This window comes from Eutrema salsugineum, unplaced genomic scaffold (assembly GCF_000478725.1).
Source record: "Eutrema salsugineum unplaced genomic scaffold, Eutsalg1_0 scaffold_2, whole genome shotgun sequence".
NCBI lineage: Eukaryota > Viridiplantae > Streptophyta > Magnoliopsida > Brassicales > Brassicaceae > Eutrema > Eutrema salsugineum.
This window is the reverse complement of record NW_006256829.1, coordinates 13,813,733-13,833,111: the sequence shown is the minus strand read 5'-3', so window position 1 is coordinate 13,833,111 and position 19,379 is coordinate 13,813,733. Positions and strand designations below refer to the sequence as shown.

Sequence of the window (19,379 nt, the reverse complement as noted above, 5' to 3'; positions counted from 1 at the left end):
TTAATTAGCATTGTTTCAATTATATACTTACATAAGCATTACATTCAGCGAAATCAGTTTTCATGAATTCAATGAATCAAATGATATGAATCGCCTAAATCACAATTTCAAATCGTCAAAGCCACTTCTACACATTTGTTAGAGACTTAGAGACCAGTAAAACCATTCCACTTACAAAATTAACGTCAAAAAACTACCGTCGGTTTCTTTTATATTAACGACAGTTAAATAATGACTTCCATATAAGTTCCTATCATTTTCAAACTGACGTGAGGTACATTTTTAAACTTAAAAAAAAAAAAAATGTAAACGACAAAATGAACATAACAAAATAATACTCAATAAAATCATTTATAGCAAAAGTCAAACCATAATTGTAGAAGATTTTCAATTACAACATTTTGATGACTGTCGAAGTATAAATGTCAACCGAACAAGTATAACTCTTCTAACTCCCTAATTATAGCAACTGCATCGCATCCCTTAGAACTGTCTCCACAACATTTTTTTCCAGCTGCTCATTAATTACAATAATGGTGACAAACTTGAGAACTTATTGGACAATGGTGACAAGAACAATACTGAAAGCTTGTAATGGCAACAGACAAAAAAAAAAAAAAAAAAAAAAAGAAGAAGCTAACCTCAATCTCAATCTACAGGAGTCACCACTTCTTTCTTGCTGCATAAAGCAACTTGTAAATCAAATTCGAATCCTATCTTTTAATCTTCATCAAAGACCAAAATAACAAATTCTGAATTGTTCTAAGCAAAATTAATCGAGATTACCTCTCAATGTCTAGTTTATTGGAACGTGCAGTTACATCTGCAGCAATTGTTAAATCCATGAGATAACAAATCATGGGTTCGAAACCCCTACCTCCATATTTCTTCAGCTTATACGGCTCCTGCAAAGAAATAACAAACAAAACAGTGTACCTCCTTATGCTTGCTTATATAAGAACAACTTACATATAATGTGTTTATAATATATATATATATATATAAAAGAACTTACAGTTGATGACACAATGCGTGCACAATGCTTGATAGCATTAACATTCTGGTGGCAATCGTCAGCGTTGTCGCATTCCTCATTGCTGTAGCGTCCTTCATTATCTAAACCAAATTCTTCCGCAATTTCTTTTTTTTGAATGAATGTTAAATTTTATTCAAACAAAAAAAAACAGCGTTTTCTACATATGAAATGCGAGCAGATTAGAGCTTAAATCCATAAGCATGAACTAGAGCTATTCCAACTAGATAATTACAGACTTCGATCTTCAAGCCGCCAGTCTGGAGGCAAACCAGGTCTGAAGGCCCTCCTCGTATCGGGTGTCACCAAGGATGCGAATAGCACTAAGACGATTTCGCAGCCCTTTGTCGATGAACTTAATGAGCTTCATCGGCGGTGAAGCATTAGCTCCATGTCTTCTGTCATTCCTCTCCCTCCACAACACATGGATTGTCATCTGAAATAAGTAGCGAACAAAGAAACTCTGCAGTCGATCCCGGCTGCTGTGCGAGATTAGCTCAACAACAGAATCCCAGTCTGTGGCAAAGTCTTGTAGCAACACTCCCTCTGCCACATTTTTCCAAACTTCCGAGGAGTATGAACACACAAAGAACAGGTGATTGCGAGTGTCTATAGGCTCCTGGTTACAGAGAACACAAGCAACGGGAATATTTGGACTCCAGACTTGCATTCGATCGCCAGTGGTGAGACGATTATGAATAGCGAGCCAGGCCATGAAGCTATACTTAGGACAATGATGGGTGAACCAGATACCTTTGGACCAGGGGACTCTCTGCGATGATCGTCGCAACTGATCGCGGGTAGTGCTGGTTCTGAAATTCTTTGTGTACGTTCCATTCTTTGATCTCCAGTGGTATTGATCCGCAGCATTTGGCCGGCGTCTTTGCTTTGCTAAATCAATCTCCTCTTCGACCTTGTTCAAGATTTCCACCCGGTGCCTCCTTCTACGATGTGTAGCAAAAACCTCCTCCATCGTAGCGTCCTCACTGATTCCCAGGTCTATAATGCCACGCGAACCAATTTGTGGTAACAGATAACCCAAATTAGACCAGTTGTCGTACCAGAACATGGCATTAGAGCCATTTCCGATCTCAACTTTGAGAAAAGGAGCAGCTTGTTCCCTACAATGCAGAATCTGCTTCCACATCCAAGAGCCAAGGCAGGAGGATGCAGAACTCGGGGTTAACCAAATCGACGATTTCCTCATGAGATTCAATCGAGCCCAGCGAACCCAAAGAGAATCATTCGCAGTAAGTACTCTCCACAGCAGCTTCAACATACAAACCTCATTCACTTCCCGCAAACTTTTGAGACCTAATCCTCCCTCATCCTTAGGTTTGCAGACATTCAGCCATGGTATTTTTGCTTTCCTAGGGTTTAGATCAGGTCCAGACCAGAGGAAAGCAGAACAGAGACTCTCAATCTTCTCGATACAACCAAGAGGCAAGCGAAAAGCGGCCAACCAGAAATTGGTGAGACTCGCGATGACAGAAGAAAGAAGCTGCAATCTCCCTCCAAAAGAAAGAGCCCGAGCTGTCCAAGAGCTCATCCACCGATTGATTCTGTCAATAAGAGGCGCGTAATCCAAAGATCTCATTTTCTTAGTAAGCAGAGGAAGCCCCAGATATCGAACAGGAAGCTCACCGAAGCCAAATGCAAAGCGCTGTGAAATCAGACCCCTATCCTCATCAGATACACCAGCCAAATATGCAGTGGACTTTTCGAGGCTGATACGAAGACCCGACATTTTCGCAAACTCGTCGAATACAGCAACAATACCCTCAATCGACCTCAATGTTCCATCAGCAAAAACCATTAAGTCGTCCGCAAAGCACAAGTGAGTTAATCGCAGATTTGAGCATTTCGGGTGATAACCAAATCGCCTCAGATTCGCTGCCCGATCAAGCAACCGAGACAAAACATCCATACATATAACAAAAAGGTAAGGCAAAAGAGAACAACCTTGCCTTAATCCTCTAGAGCTTCCAAAGTATCCAGCTAACTCACCATTCACCTGAACAGAGAAAGAAGCCGAAGTTATGCAAAGACGAATCCAATGAATAAAGCTTTCCGACAGATTGATTGCTTCCAAAATCTTCAGTAAGAAATCCCATTGGACAGTATCAAAAGCTTTGGATATGTCAATCTTAAGAGCACATCGAGATGAAATTGATTCTTTGTGATAACCAGATACTAGTTCAGACGCGAGCTGCATGTTTTCTACAAGGAGGCGATCTTTGATGAAAGCCGACTGGTTTGGAGAGACAAACTTAGGAAGAATAATCTTAAGACGATTAGCCACAATCTTAGATATCAACTTATAGGTCACATTGCAACAAGCAATTGGCCTATAATCTTTCATCTGCTTGGCTCCCTCTTTCTTTGGGATGAGGGCAAGAATCGTTGAATTTACTCCTTTAGGCAAAAAACCCTTCAGAAAAAACGACTGAACACTAACCACAAGATCATTCCGGATTGTATGCCAGCTCTCTTTGAAGAACTCAACGGTGTACCCATCTGGTCCTGGCGATTTATTAGTAGCCATGGCAAATAAGACATCCTTTATCTCTAACTCCGTTACCTCTCGCAGAAGCAACTGTTTATCTTCCATTGAACATCTGTACCCCATTAGCTCCTCAAGTTCTTCGACTGTAGTTACCCGAAGATCCTCAGGTGTCTCATTCAAAAAATTCGCAAAATGCGAAGCAGCTTCCTCCTTAATTTCAACTTTGCTCGTTAACAACAACCCATTCCTTGTCTCAAGTTCTCTTATACCATTCCTCGCCTCTCTTATCTTAACAGCTTTATGATAAATCTTTGTGTTTTTGTCCCCTACATTTAGCCATGCTATCTTCGCCTTCTGACAAAGATACCTCTCTTCAATGTGAGCTGATTTTTCCCAGCGCTCAAAAGCATTATTCTCCTCTTGTTGCAGCTGCAGAGACGGGTTCTGCAGGTTGCTTTCCTGTTTTGAACAAAGGTCCTCAAAATTGGTTTTCACCCTTTGCGAAATGTTGCTTAGAGTTTCTCTCGAAATTTTCCTGACCACCGGCTTTAAGTTCTTAAGTTTCTTTGAGAATCGGAACAAGGCCGAAGTAGAGTGAAACAAAGGAATTGTGTCATCCCAGTACTCCTTGAGCTCTGATTGAAACCGAGGCATTGAAGCTATGACATTAGAGAACTTGAATGGCCTCTTCGGACGCGAGCAATCCCCATCAATATAAAACCTGCAACGCAGATGATCTGAGCATCCACCTGCTTCAAAAACACAATATGAATTCGGCCAGCTATTTAACCAAATATCATTTATGAGGACTCTGTCCAACTTCTTTCAGATAAGCCCCTCCGACCGCTTATTGCTCCAAGTGAACAAAGGCCCATGTGATCCCATATCCGAGAGCGAAACATCTCTAGCAACCGTGCGAAACTCCAACATACCACTAGTGTCGACAACATCCACGATAGAGTGCTCCTCTCGAGAAAAAGTTTCATTAAAATCCCCAAGCACCATCCACCGCATGTGCTTATATATCGGGGAATAATAATGAGATCGTAAGTCATCCCATAGCATTTTTCTATCCTCCAAGAAATTCGAACCATATACAAAAGAGCAGAGGAACTCGTCCTCTTGACCTTGAATCTTCACCAGAACTGTGATCAGTTGATCACTCTTAAACACCGGAGTTAGGAGAACAGAATCCCTCCAAACCACCCAGATTCTTCCTAATCTCTGATGCTCGAAAATACTTGAGCCAGTATTCCTTCTGCCTTACTTTCTTTCACTCGAGTTTCTATTAAACCTCCAAATAGAAAATCATTCTCCCGACACCAATTCCTCACAATCTCCTGTTTCTTTTTCTTATTAAAACCTCTGATATTCCAGAAAAAACCCTTCATTAAGATTGTTGTTTTCTGCGAGACTTATTATTCCTTTTCCTACCTGAACCTTGTGGAGAAGAGGTTCCCGCTTGTGGGTTCAAAGAGGGGTTTAGGAATTTATGTGTTGACTTGGATCCTCGAGGGAGAGTAGTTCGGCCTCCAGGGTACACATTCGTATTCACCTTGTGCGGGAGTTCAACAACACCCTCCGCCTCCTCTACCTTCTCCCCTTCATCATGCTCTAATTCGACACTCGCTGTCTCCTCAATGGGGTCAATTTCTTCATTGTTTGCAATGGAAACAAATCTAGACGCAGACACAACCACCTCATCAATCACCTCGTGACTTTTGGTTCTGGATTTAACCGGAGACTTTGCAACTTGCCATTCCTCGGATGGCTTCTCCGATGCAGTATCATTAGCCAAACTACTAGTGTTTTCTTTCGGGATTGCTGCCACACTCATTTCCTTTGTTTTTCCAACACTTGTCTCCCCTAATTGGCCTCTCGACAGGGGAGATTTCACCTGAGCTTGAGAATCTGCTCCTCCTGTTCCTCCCTTTGCTCCTGATTGCCGATGTGGAGATTTCAGCTCAGGCGAGGAAGGCCTTCGCAGGATGACTTTGTCACCTGGAACTGCTCTACAATCTCCCGAGACGTGACCCCATTTAGCGCAGGACGCGCATCGTGGGGGAAGCCACGGAAAGTCGTAATACACTATCATATCTAGCCCCGAGCTAGACTTAAAGCTGAAAGATTCCGGTAACTTCTTCTCCAAGTTAACTTCAACAAACACTTTAGCCTTATCGAAACTTTTCGCCCAAAGTGTATCCGGGTGCAGTTTCTTAGGCTCTCCCAACGGGCTCGTCAAGAAACTTAGACTTTTCCAAGAAGACATTGAGCGTGGAACATTGCTCACCGTTACCCACATGGGAATAGAGGTTACTTCTGGCTGAGATTCCTCTACTACAGGACTCCACTTGGAGACGATCACTGGAATATTTTTGATACTCCACATCCCTCTACGTAAGACACGAGATCTTATTGCAACGTCCGGAATTTTGAATTTCACAGTCGTATCGTCCACAACAAACACATCCACCTTAATCTGTTTGTTGCCCAACGTCCAAATTTTATTGACCGTCATGTGGATCATTCCCACATGAGGCGCTTTCGCTGCGAACTTCCCAACAATGCAATCCTCCCAAAGAGGAGGGGCATTTTCGAAGACGCTATCTGGAACCTTGATCGTTTCCACACCATCTACATCCTCCACCACCACATCAAACTTTTGCAAACCAATCTTTGGGGCAACCACCGAAACCCAAGACTTTTCCTTCAGTGTCTCTTTTGAGACGGTAATCACCTCACGATCAGATTGCAAACCCTGCTGGTCCTCCTGCGTCTCCTTCACAATTCCCATCTGCGTGCCCTCCACCAAACCATGCTCCGATTGCACCAAACCCAAACCATCCTCCTTCTGCACCGAACCCTCCAAAGCTTGAACCTCCAAGACCTGCGCAACCTCCTGAGACGGGGGAACCTCCTGTTCCTGCGCCGTCATACTTGCCGGAACCCTAGCGTAGGGAAGCGGCCAGTGGCAAAACCCAAGAGAAGCAAATCGCCTTTCAAATCGCCTGGTTGCTGACGTGTCCTTTTCTTCTTCCGCAATTTCGCCAAGCTGCATGCATGAATTGGTTGGTTAAAAAGAAACTTTACGTTAGAAGATGTTACAAAATCACAAAATCAACCAAATGTACATGAGATACCTTTCTGTTGAACGACAACGAGACACGTGTATCAATTATAAATTTAGGCTTGGGAGGGTCCAAGTCGAGATATTCAAAAGCTTCCTCCAAACTTGGAATGTCAGATTCCTTTATGCCATGGCCAATCCAAGTTTTGTTGTCGAGAGCGTAGCCGACAGTTTTGGAGATGTCAAAGAGCCAATCTCGAATATCACTTTCCTTGAAACCACCATAAGGTCTACGAAGGATAGAGTGGCACTGAGCAATGGGCTCCAGCGTCTCAGTCACAAGATCCATCGATCCGAACCGGTAACTCCCAAAACGATTTTTTTTAATTCAAAGAAAGCAATTACATCGTCGTACATGATTTGAGATTTGAGAAATAAGTTCTTTTTTAGGGTTTGGAAGAGGCAGAGAAAGACTTACAGAACAAGTAGGTTTGGATTTTGTTACCTCTCAATGTCTGGCTCATTGAAACGCGCCATAACAGCTGCAGCATTTGTTAAATCTATGAGATAAGAAATCATGGGATGGTAACCACAACCCACATATTTCTTCAACTTATCTGGCTCAGACAACAAACAAACAGTTTGTAACTCTTTATGCTTGCTTATCTAAGAACAACTTACATATAATGTGTTTATATATATATATATATATGAACTTACATATAATGACACAATGTCTGCACAAAGCTTGATAGCATTAAGATTCTCTAGGCAATTGATTCCTTCATTACCTAAACCAACGCGTACCGCAAGGTCTGCATGAAATGGTTGGTTAAAAAAAGAAGAACTTTAAGTTATAGATGTTACAAAATCACAAAATCAACAAGTTAACAAAGAACAAAATCCAAATACAAAGATACCTTCCTGTATCCGGAAGACAACAAGACACGTGTATCGTAGATAGCTTTGGCTTTGGGAGGTTCGATGCCGATATATGCAAAGGCTTTCTTCAATCGTTGAACGTCGTCGAATCCATTTATGCAATGGCCAATCCAAATTTTACTGTCGAGCAAGCAGTGGACAGAATTGGAGTTATCAAGGAGCCAAGCTCGAATATCACTTTCCTTCGCATCCACATATTTGCTAGGATATTGAAGAGCATTCGAGACTGAACCAATGGGCTCCAGCGTCCGAGACAAAACGTCGACACATCCGAACTGATCTTGTTTGAATTCAACGAAAGCAATTACTTAGTCGCACATGAGTTTTGAGATCTGAGAATTAGCGTTTTTTTTATGTTTGGAGAAAGACTTATAGAAGAGGTGGCGGCAATTCAGTAAATAAGATTGGATTTGTTACCTCTCAGAGTCTCAATGTCTAGTTGATGATTACATATTTCTTTTCCTTTTATACGTAGGGTTTTAGGTTTTTATGTTTAGTTTCTATTTTCTAGATTATTGTTATTTTCTTTTTTTTGTAGGTTTAGCCTCCCCCTATTTAACTAAGTGTTGCCTTTTTTTTTTTTTCCAGACTTTGATAATTAATAAACAAGAGAGTCATGGATCCAATATGGTCTCTTATTAAAGGGTTTGTTTGTTTGTTTAAGCCCCGAGTGCCTCTTTAGTATTTGTATGTCAGTTTGTTTTTTCGATGGCTTTGAAAGACAAGGGTTTGTTCTTGAAGCTCCGGCTTTGAAATTGGCAATGGTGGTCGTGGTGATGCATAGCCCAAGTCGTCATGCTTCTTCTGAGAAGGTAGACGAGATTTTGATGGTGTTTGAAAGTTTTTGGCGTTGATTCTTTCTAATTTGTTTCATTCACTGCTCTCGTTCTGTTGAGTTTGGTGATTTCCGGCCGTGCTCCTTGTCACTTGTTAACAGAATATAATGATTCAATTAATAAAATCAATAAACCCCCTAATTAATATAATTAGACGAATACCTATGTCATCAATGTTAGGACTAACAGAATAACACCTATGTTTATAATTAAACAAAAAAAGTTATACATAAATGTTAGCATTCCATTAATAAGAAAGTATTAAAAAAAACTTTTCAATTGCCTTGACAACACCAAACTGACTTGCCGCTCCATGTAATCTTTCGACTTCCAATGATGAAACCAAGGTGGACTTCACTGATTCAAAGAAAACAAATCAGCGGGATAAGTGTGAGCAGGCGATGTGGAAATGAGCCTGGTTACTTGCTTACCAAGCCATAACTATAGCACCACTGTGCATATTGTTTTTTCCAACTACTCTAGTGGTCTTGAGTATTGACCACTAATCACATATCTATTTTATGGAAGTTGGAACTAATTTCATGATGGATCATAGATGACATATTTCCATGACCACTTGGGCAAACCAACTTCACTGGATTAGTAAATTACAGTACTTAGCAATATTTTTTGTGGTTTTGAAAAATATAAGAAAATGAAAAGAAAAAGAAAACAAGAAGAAGAGGAGTTGTTGAGGCTTGAGGGATAGTCAAAGGGAGGAGCAGAAACAGCGGCGTCAAACGAGAAGATTCTGACTGGTAAAATTTCAATTTCCAAAAGATCTTCCTAATTTTTTTATACTCTACTTAAAATCATAAAGAAATGTTAACTTGTTTGTTTGCCTTTCAACATAAAACATTTATTTAACATAATTCATATGGTGATTTAAAAAATATAAGTAAATTTAGAAATGGGGATCCAACTGTGAGACTGGTCCTACAATCTTCCCTCATTGGTACTGAACGAACCTTACATCTCCTCGAAAAGCCAAATCTCTTTTTCTGTTTTTGTTTCGATCTTCTTTTTTTTTCACAGTCTTTCGTTTTCCATTTATAAAATGGTTCCTCTACTTTTGTCGTCTTCTTGTCAGAATCTTTGACCATCTTTGTTCTAATATGTTTAAATTTTACACTTGCCTCTCGTGAAAACTAAGTTTGACCCGACTTTTCAATTTTAACTTCTTTGAGACGTTGGTTTAGCTTTTCTTTTTCTTGAACCATGTTATTAGGTTCAACAAAACTATCTACAAAAACCATAATCCATAATCAAATTTGGTCAAGTGAATAGAAATATACAGTGATTACCAACTTTTACTCGCTAAACTGATTATGCTTAAACTCAACGACATCTTTTCATCATTCATAATTTTAATATCTATTAAAAAAATTGTGACCAAATCATTCAATTATTTTGATTTGGACTTCTTAGTTTTTTTTATTTGACACTGACATAGTGTTTGCATATTATTAAATTTCAAAATATTGTTCCTCTGCTAAAAAAAGTTAAAAACATGACAGGTAAAAAAATTAATTAAAAACTGATGAGAAAAAATAAAAATAAAATCATAAAATGGGCTAATCTCCAACAACAGGCCACAACTTTTCGCCACGTAAGCAACTTCTATGGTTTAGAAAGTTTTGGTCACGTGGAGCCCATGTCGACTCCACGAGAGGTCTCTCTTGTTGTTTTTTGGAACTAAGCCTAAAAATTGATTTCTTTAAAAAAGGAAAGAAAATAAAAAACCGTCACCGACCTCACCACTCACCAGCTGTGTCCGAGAGCGACCGGACCAGGCAAGCCATCTCACCGAGGCGGGACCCACCGTGACTTATCCACGTCAGACCTGACTCGACTAATCGGGCAAACCAGCTGCCACGTGTCTAGCGCCGTAGTATAGATCCATAGTGTGGGGCCCTTCAATATGATCGGCGGTTTTTTTGGAGCTATTAATAACCATATTACTTAAATAATTAAATTAAATTAGTTAACCATCATCGCGTTGTAACAACCCACCGTGGGAGGAAAAACTCTTCTTAATCACGGTAATTAATCCACGCGCTATTCGTCTTCCTTTTATCTCACGCGCTGGTTTCATTGGTACGTGTAATACACGTAAACGTCACCTTATATGTTCAAAAACCTTGTGGCGAGTCAACAACCGTCGGGAGAGAGTTTTGAATCATTAAATACGAAAAAAGTTCTGTTTGTTTTTTATTTATTTATTCTGAACCTTCCGAAAAAGCTTATTTATTTATTTTCTAAATCAGAAAAAGAGTAAAAGTTTTGGACTTATTTATTTTGGGGATAGTTTCTGCGATTTTCTCGGGGACTTAAAGACATTCACAGTTCTTCTTTTGCCAAATCTTTAGAAAAAAAGAAAAAACAATTCGTCTTTCCCATTTATTTTCTGTGTCCCTTATTTGATTGCCGAGAAACCGCGAGAAACAAAAAAAAAAAAAATCGAGAAGGAGAGAAAAAAAAATCCGTCTTTTAAAAATCTTTTCTTCTTCCCGTCGTTTCCGTTTTCAGTTTCGAAGGTGTATCTGCATTTTGTCTCAGGAATTTGTTAGCTCAAGGTTCGTCTTCCTCTTGGTTTTCCCTCTCTGTGTTCTTCTTCGTTATGAGCTCGGATTCGGTTTTCTTATGATTAAATGCCTGAACCGGTTTAAAAACCGGAATTTTTCTTCTGGGTTTTTTGGAATTGGTACTTTGTGGGTTGGATTGGTTGAGTGACAATGATTTGTCAAGCTTTACGCGTTACACATTTCTGAATAGTTGGTGGGTCTAACATGTTTTTCAATTGTCTATATCCTGCAAGTGTGTTATAGAAACTTGGTAAATGGTAACATTAATGTATTTTTCGAAACCATACAAATTCTGATGCATTAGTGGCAATACGCTATTCAATTTTTATATACATGTATACATCTGTTTTCTATCAATGTACATAAGTTTCAAATGTGAGATTTTTTTCTGTATGAGTCAGAAATTCTGTTTGGACAAATATTCCCAATTTTGTTCCTTTGGTAGCAGAACCCTCATAGAGGTGTTACAATTGCAAAATTCTATTATAAAGTCAAGTCATTTCATGAATAATGTGTTTTCTTGATTAACTCTTTCATAACAATTGTCAGGAAAACAAAACCTTTTTTGTTTGTTTCTCATTTGATGAATAGCTTGAGGCCAATATCTAACTTTGGTATCCAATGTCTTCCTGTTATATTAGCTTAATAGAATGCTTTCAAAAATATTTAATTTCTTTGAGTCAAACAGAATAAAACCTTGTTCACACCTCGCGTAGCTTTGTCTTAACTGTGTTCTGTTTCTTTCTTGGGATCTGCATTTCAGGGTCCTTCGAGGAAGAGGATTCTTATATTGAGTTAAGAAAGTTGGAGCTTCTTCTTTCCAAATTATCCGTGAAGAAACTTGGATATCTATATATAGTTTGGTAACAATCATCTAGTGTTGTTGTTATGGACATAAAATCTGGTCACTCGTCTCCTGTAATGACTGACTCTCCGCCAATAAGCAATTCAAGATTAACCATTCGTCAGAATAGACTCCCTTACTCATCAGCCACGGCTATTTCACAGAACAACAATCTTTTGCTAACCGTTCCTAGAAAGAAAACTGGTATCCTTGATGATGTGAAGTCCAGTGGCTGGCTTGATGCAATGAAATCTTCTTCTCCTCCTCCAACAATACTTAACAAAGACAACATAAGCAGCGATGCTACGGACATGACTTATCGTGAATGGACGGTCTGTTCCTTACTGTTCTCCTTTTCTTTTTACTGAACATTGCAATGTTGTTATGATCTGATGATCTTGTTTTCTGTCTTGTAATAGCAGCTCAAGTATCCATCAGCTCTTACTACTTTTGAGAAAATCATGAGTTTTGCAAAAGGCAAAAGAATAGCATTGTTTCTTGATTATGACGGGACACTTTCTCCTATAGTTGAGGAACCTGATTGTGCGTACATGTCAAGTGCTGTAAGTTTTTCTTAACTTATCTTTATTCAATTCAAATGCTAAAACAACTCAAATCTGTGCTTCATCCTCCTAATGAATCTTATGCCTTATGCCGTTTTTACATGTTTAGATGCGTACTGCAGTGCAAAACGTTGCCAAGTACTTCCCAACAGCGATCATTAGTGGAAGAAGCCGCGATAAGGTAATGTTTACACATTTCATCTTCTTCATCAAGAAAGTTTTGTTGTGTGGTCTAATGTAATTAACCATTTTTTGCTTCAGGTATATGAGTTTGTTGGATTGAGTGAACTTTATTACGCTGGAAGCCATGGAATGGATATCATGAGTCCTGCAGGAGAATCTCTAAACCACGAACAACTTAGCCGTACTGTATCAGTCAACGAAAAGGTTTTGTTTTCTTGCTTTTGCTTGTTTTTCTGCAATATTTGGTTTAATAGATCAGATTCTTGAAATGTGGTTTTTTGGAAAATTTCAGGGGAAAGATGTAAATCTGTTCCAGCCTGCTAGCGAGTTTCTACCAATGATCGATAAGGTATTTCACAATACAGTCTTCTAATGTATAGCTTAGTGATAAAAACATTGGATTGATTGTTGGTTGTTGAAATGATCTTTCTCAGGTGCTTTGTTCGCTTGTAGAGAGTACAAAGGATATCAAAGGGGCAAAAGTAGAAGACAACAAGTTCTGCATCTCTGTGCATTACCGCAATGTAGAAGAAAAGGTTTGGTTTTCTCTATTTGATAAACCAGTTTGGTTCCCTTAAACCAATTTTTTTAATAACTCTTCTTTACACAGAACTGGAATTTGGTTGCACAATGCGTTGATGATGTCATTAGAACATATCCAAAGCTACGGCTAACACATGGCCGCAAGGTAAAATATCAGAATCTCTGATAAATGTCAACAAAAGAAGTTCGAATAAGTTTCAAAGATTTGATTTTTGTTTCTTGGTTTGTTTGCCTTACTTCCAAAAGGTTCTTGAGATCCGACCTGTTATTGACTGGGACAAAGGGAAAGCTGTGACATTTCTACTTGAATCTCTTGGTATGTTCACAATCTCTTCTCCTCTGCTTCTGTTCTGAATCTTGGTTTGGTCATTGACACTGAAACATTTCTTCAGGCCTAAACAACTGTGAGGATGTTCTTCCAATCTATGTCGGGGATGATCGAACAGACGAAGATGCATTTAAGGTTTGTTATTGCTATAAGATCCAAACCTCAAATTCCAAACATTCTTATCAAAGAACTAGTTTTGACTTAAGGGGCAATGATGTCAGGTATTACGAGATGGACCAAACCACGGTTATGGTGTATTAGTCTCTGCTGTGCCTAAAGACACCAATGCCTTTTACTCGCTTCGTGATCCATCTGAGGTAAACTAATAAATCACTTAAATAGTGAAATACTTAAGCTATGGTTATGATTCTTGACCATGAGTTTGATCTCAGGTGATGGAGTTTCTGAAATCATTGGTGACATGGAAGAGATCAATGGGTTAGTAGAAGAGGAGGAAGAAGAAGTAGAAGAAAATGGCTGACGTTAATATATATATTATATATATGGAAGTTAGAAGATTATTGTTATACAGAGGGAATGGAGAAAGAGAGATGATGCAAAAGTAAAAGCATTTTAGTTTTCTTTCTTCAGTTCTTGTTTTTTCTTTAAAGTTTGTTTAAATTACCGTTTAGATTTAACTTAACGGCGTCGGTGGAGAGATTACATGAAGGCTTAAACACATGCCGGAGATCTTTTTTCCGATCAGTCTCTTATCTTCGTTTTCTCTTACAATTGTAAATTCTTCTTTCATCTTGGACAAGTGGTTCTTTGGTGTTATTAAATTTCGGATTACTTCAAAACTTTTATCTCATTTTGGGTTTTTTTTTTTTGCATTTCATGTGAAGCAATAACTTATCTTATTATAGAGAAAAAATATGCCAAATAAGGTTCTCATTTTTCAATTAAAACTAGTTAACTTTTCCGCTATGATGTAAGATTGTTTGAAAATCTAATAATAGTTTAGATTTATTTGTTGTTTTATTCTTGAGTATATTTGTTTGTTAGATTTCTTTGCATTTTAATGTTGAAAGACATGATCGTGAAAACAATATAGAATAGAAGAGAGTAAACAAAAATATAGTAGTATCTAAATAATTTAGTTTAAATAGTTTTGAGATCTTATGATCATTGTTCTATATATTTTAGACGTAATATTTTGAAGTACTGTATGAACTTATTCAATTTTGATCACTATTTTATGTATTATAAATATTATAAATACCGTCATTCCATTAATTAGATATCCTATATATTAAATGAGAATGTAGTTTAATGAAAAAATCCGATTTTTTTTTTAATTTGATTGGCTTAGAAAACCTCCCTGCCAACGTCAATGATGACATTTATTCCATGTCAAATGTGACATGGCAAGGTCGCTAGCTCTGCGCAATTTCATTGGATGATGATGCTGATGTGTAAATTCTGTCCAAGTTTTTATGATATAAAATAATTAAGAAAAGAGAAAATCACAAATGGATAAACACGCGGATCTTTATACCCAACCCGACCCAATTATCTGTTTTTAAGAATATTTGGCCTATACGTCTGAAAAGCCCATTTCTAAATTTATTGGAATGATTGATTCTTAAAATATTTTCCGCGTAAGAAAATATAAATGATTCCCAAAATGGAAGATTACATTAACTATTAGCAGGATTTACCGGAGTTAATGTAACAAAATATACAGAAATCTTAATTTTTCAAAAAGAAACAAGAATTTATGTTACAGTTTAATACTAGACATCAATTTTGGCAATTGAATCAATTTGAATATATTGATTCTCAAATATTCCCGCAACAATACCTACTTCTACGCACATTCCGAATATCCATATTCTTCATTTCATTCTCTTTCTCAAAATAATTAATTTTTCAAAAAGAAACAAGAATTTATGTTACAGTTTAATACTAAACATCAATTTTGGCAATTAAATCAATTTGAATATATTGATTTTTAAATATTCCCGCAACAATACCTACTTCTACGCACATTCCAAATATCCATATTCTTCATTTCATTATCTTTCTCAAAATAATTGAAATCCCGCCTAACATCATTTTAAAAATGTTTTCATTCACTTCCTCTCCCTATATATACCACCTATCGTAAATCCTAAAACTCTACCATTCTCATTCACTAAAATGGCTTTAGTCCTCAGACGTTCAGGCCTGCTATAGTTCCATTTGCCAAATTAGATCAATCAAGTGAAATTCAGAAAGTTAGAGCTATTATATTTTCACTTTGGAAAGTCAAGAATAGGCAGTCTGGCTTTGTTATAGAAATGGTATTGGTTGACGAAGAGGTTTGTATGCGATCTTATATATTTTTCTTATTGTTATTTTAAGTAATCTATAGATTATATAGTAATACTATTTACGTGTGATTCACAGGGCACTAGGATTCACACTACTGTTGATGAAGAATTGATCGCAAAACATAAAGGGATCCTTATAGAAGGAAAATCACTTTCTATTAATTGCTTCATAATTAAAGAATACTATGATGATTTTAGGACGACTCCATTACCATACAAGATCGCTTTGTGCAGGACAACCCGTGCTAAGGAGATTAATGATTTTCCATCAGATTTGCCAGAGAAATATTTCTCTGATTTCAAGTCAATCAAGGAAGACAAACTCGACAAAAACATCCTCATCGGTATGTCATCATCTTGATTATGAAATTTATATTATAATAATGTACATATTTATCATTGAATACAAATATTTTTCTTGAAGATGTCATTGGACAAATTGTCACCGTTGGGAGTATGGAAGTTATAAAAACTAAAGGAAAAAGTGGGATCAGCGAGAAATTGATGATAACACTTCGGGATACCAAGTAAGTGGTTATGATATCATACCAATATAAAGATAACAATATTTTTAAAAAATTTAACGCTAATATGTTTACTGATGAAGCGATGTCCAACTGAAATGTACACTATGGGGACAATATGCTAAAGCAACTGTTGAGTACACTAATAAACATATGGCTGTTATTGTTGTGTGTGTAATGCGATTTGTCTGTATAAAAGAGTACAAAAGTTAGATCACTATATCCCCTATTCATATATATACAGTTTTTAGAGATTTAGGGTTTGAATTAGTTTGTTAATTATTCTTTTTTTAATGTTTTCCGAGTATAGGTGACATTTCAATATTCCGAGTATAGGTGACATTTCAATATCAAATGCTTTCAACTCCACCAAAATTCTGTTTGATCCTGACTTCAAGATCGTGAAAGACTTCAGAGAAAAGTTTGTTATGTGACAATTTAATATCATTTTAAAATTGTAGAATTTATATAATTATAGGATTACGTTTTTGTAGGTTGCCAAAAAACAATCAAATGATTGTGCATGCTGAACAGAGTTATTCGACTTCTTGGGGTGGTGCTATTGACTACCGTGAAGAATTCTTAGGTGTGAAAAATAAGAGGCGGACGATAGCTGGAATTCGTGATACAAAAGTGGTATGAGCTATATATTTTGAAAATGGTATAAATATATTTACATTTAACTATATACATATTAATGGTTTTGTTATAGCGTGGCAAGATTGTAACATGTGTTACGGTCAAAGACATTGACACTTCAAAGCTGTGGTATTATTGGGCATGCAAACCTTGCAACATCAAAGTTTTAGAGCATGGAATTATGTCTGATGATGAAGATTACGATAAGAGGATTCCTCTTTTCAGTTGCAAGAATTGTGGTGATATTTATTCATATGATACCATTGTCGCAAGGTAATACAATGATTTGTCCCATAAAGTCAATAAAACATTACTTATTTCATTAATTATTTCTTAGGTAATATATTTAGCACATATAGCAGAATTATAAATATTGACTTTCTCTGATTGACTGGATTAATGTTCGCCTTATTTTATTACATTGATTCGTCTCATCATACATTTATTCCGACACTACATTACATGTTTATGATTGTAACGTTTAAATAACTCATTCTTTTATTATATTTCAAACAATGTAGGTACTACATTGTATTATTTGTAACTGATGATTCAAACGTCGATGTCCACTTCTTGATGTTTGATGACACTGCTCAAAGGTTGTTAGGTCATTCAACTGAGTCTATAATGGAACAAAATGATGAGGTTAGTTGTGTAATAATTTTGTACATTATGCAATATTTACATTTTCTTAAATAATATTAATCCATTATATATAATGATGCGCATGATTTACCAAGAGGACTCACTGATGGCTTGACAAAGCTCCTAACTATGAGGATGCTTTTCAAAATAACAGTTTCAGAAGAACATACAAAAGGAAGCCAGTCGCCGTATGTAGTAGAACTATGGTCTCAAGATGTCGACATTATGACTGAGTGAGATTCTCGATCAGAGATAATATATGATAAATTTTTACAAACTTCTAAAGCTCGCTTTTTTCATCGTTTAGTTAAATTAAGACATCAACAATGTACATATGTCTCCAGCAACCGTTGATGCTTACGAGTTCAGGCGAACTTGAGAATCCATCGCCTGGATCTTCACTCACTGCTTCTTCTAAGAAGGTAATTAAGAGTCCCGACTATTTGGATGAAGGTGAAAGATCTGTTAACAAAAAGCAACCGAAGCAAGAGATCCCAATGAAGTTATGAAGAAGCAAGACATCGTAATGAACTTATTGCAGAAATGCATTTCTGGTGATTGATTATTGCTTTTGATATTTGTAACCAATTTGTCCCATGGGTGGATAACGTTTGAACTCTATTCCTTATTTTGTTTGGGGTATTTGTGGAACATTTTGGCGTATTTTATTTAATCGTGGAACTTTAATGTTGCCCTAGATTGTTTTTTCCTAATTATATTTTTTTGAAACTTTAATTTGTGATTTTTTATTTCCAACCAACTGTCATAAATTTACACGAGAGTTTCAATTAAGACGACATTAAAACAGTAACCGTTTTACTCCATCACATAGAAAACTATTCATTTTCTTATACTCTTTCATCTTTCATCTTCACAAAATTATTAAAACAAAGAATGTCTCATTGTGAAAGACTTTCCGATCTTCAGATTTCAAACGGTGGATATCGTATTTGTGTTCAGACACTAAGAGATTATTATGATTAAACTATCTTCGATCGACCTAATCGGATGTTAGTTCTTGCGGATGAATTTGTAAGTTTTTCAAGTTTGAAAAAATTTACCGTTTATATGTTTTAGGAATGTTTTTCTAAATTATTTATTTTTATAAACCGTGTAGGGCAATCGCATCCTGTCTACTATTCAATATGATATTGAAGGAGATTGCGTTTTTCTTGGTAATTTTGAAGTTACTGACAGAGTGATTCGTCCAAGTATATCATCAAACAACTATCATATACATTTCCTCGAGGATACCATTGTTGAGAAAACCGATCCGAAGTCTTCAAGAGGAATATACTATTTTTATAATTTCATGAATATTTTATATAGATTTATTCATACAGATAGATATCTTGGTATGTTTCTTACAACTTTTTTTAAAAAAATCGTTTATCTAAGGAACTCCAACATGTATAAAGGCACACCTTTATTGTTGCAGTTGATCTTCTCGGCGTTGTCACATTTGTTCAGAAACTTCAGTTGGGAGTTCCTATGTCCGATACATCGGACACACCCACGGAACGTCCACTTATTCGTTTTAAAATTCAAGATTTCAGGTGTGTACAACTTATTCTGAGAACATCTGTTATTTGTATATTTTTTATTTTGAAACCAATTTTAAAGTATAATAATAATGTTCTAAATGATTTAAATATACAGTGGAGAAACTTTGAAATATATTGCTTGGGATAACTTGGCAAGGAAATTTGAAGATCTTTGGACGAATCGTGAAAGGTCTTCTAGGCATATTATTGTATTGCGATTTTTCTCTTTCACTAGATGGAGGGTAACTATCTACCTCATTATTTGATATTTTAATTAATTAC

The 19,379-nt window shown here is 36.8% G+C and overlaps 1 protein-coding gene across 3 annotated transcripts; it reads left to right on the top strand.

The window, feature by feature from the left end:
• The first annotated feature begins 10,665 nt into the window (after nt 1-10,665).
• On the top strand, nt 10,666-14,225 carry LOC18016731 (trehalose-phosphate phosphatase A). Of its 3 annotated transcripts, XM_024156531.1 has the most exons (13): nt 11,415-11,430; nt 11,519-11,583; nt 11,733-12,145; nt 12,233-12,376; nt 12,486-12,557; nt 12,638-12,763; nt 12,852-12,908; nt 12,994-13,095; nt 13,170-13,247; nt 13,349-13,418; nt 13,495-13,565; nt 13,652-13,747; nt 13,823-14,225. In XM_024156531.1, the coding sequence occupies exons 3-13, from the start codon at nt 11,858-11,860 to the stop codon at nt 13,871-13,873; spliced, it is 1,155 nt and encodes a 384-aa protein (XP_024012299.1). In that variant the 5' UTR covers nt 11,415-11,430; nt 11,519-11,583; nt 11,733-11,857; the 3' UTR covers nt 13,874-14,225. The 3 variants fall into 3 exon arrangements, with proteins under 3 accessions (XP_006401974.1, XP_024012298.1, XP_024012299.1); XM_006401911.2 differs by lacking the exons at nt 11,415-11,430; nt 11,519-11,583 and adding an exon at nt 10,666-10,960 and having other exon boundaries at nt 12,236-12,376; XM_024156530.1 differs by lacking the exons at nt 11,415-11,430; nt 11,519-11,583 and adding an exon at nt 10,666-10,960.
• The last annotated feature ends 5,154 nt before the right edge of the window (nt 14,226-19,379 follow it).

What these genes read in the sequence shown, in the direction of transcription:
- LOC18016731 (XM_024156530.1), top strand. Translation starts at nt 11,858, where the DNA reads ATGGACATAAAATCTGGTCACTCGTCTCCTGTAATGACTGACTCTCCG. An exon ending in CTGTATCAGTCAACGAAAAG is followed by an intron (nt 12,764 to 12,851) that starts GTTTTGTTTTCT and finishes GGAAAATTTCAG; the next exon opens with GGGAAAGATGTAAATCTGTT. An exon ending in CAGACGAAGATGCATTTAAG is followed by an intron (nt 13,566 to 13,651) that starts GTTTGTTATTGC and finishes CAATGATGTCAG; the next exon opens with GTATTACGAGATGGACCAAA.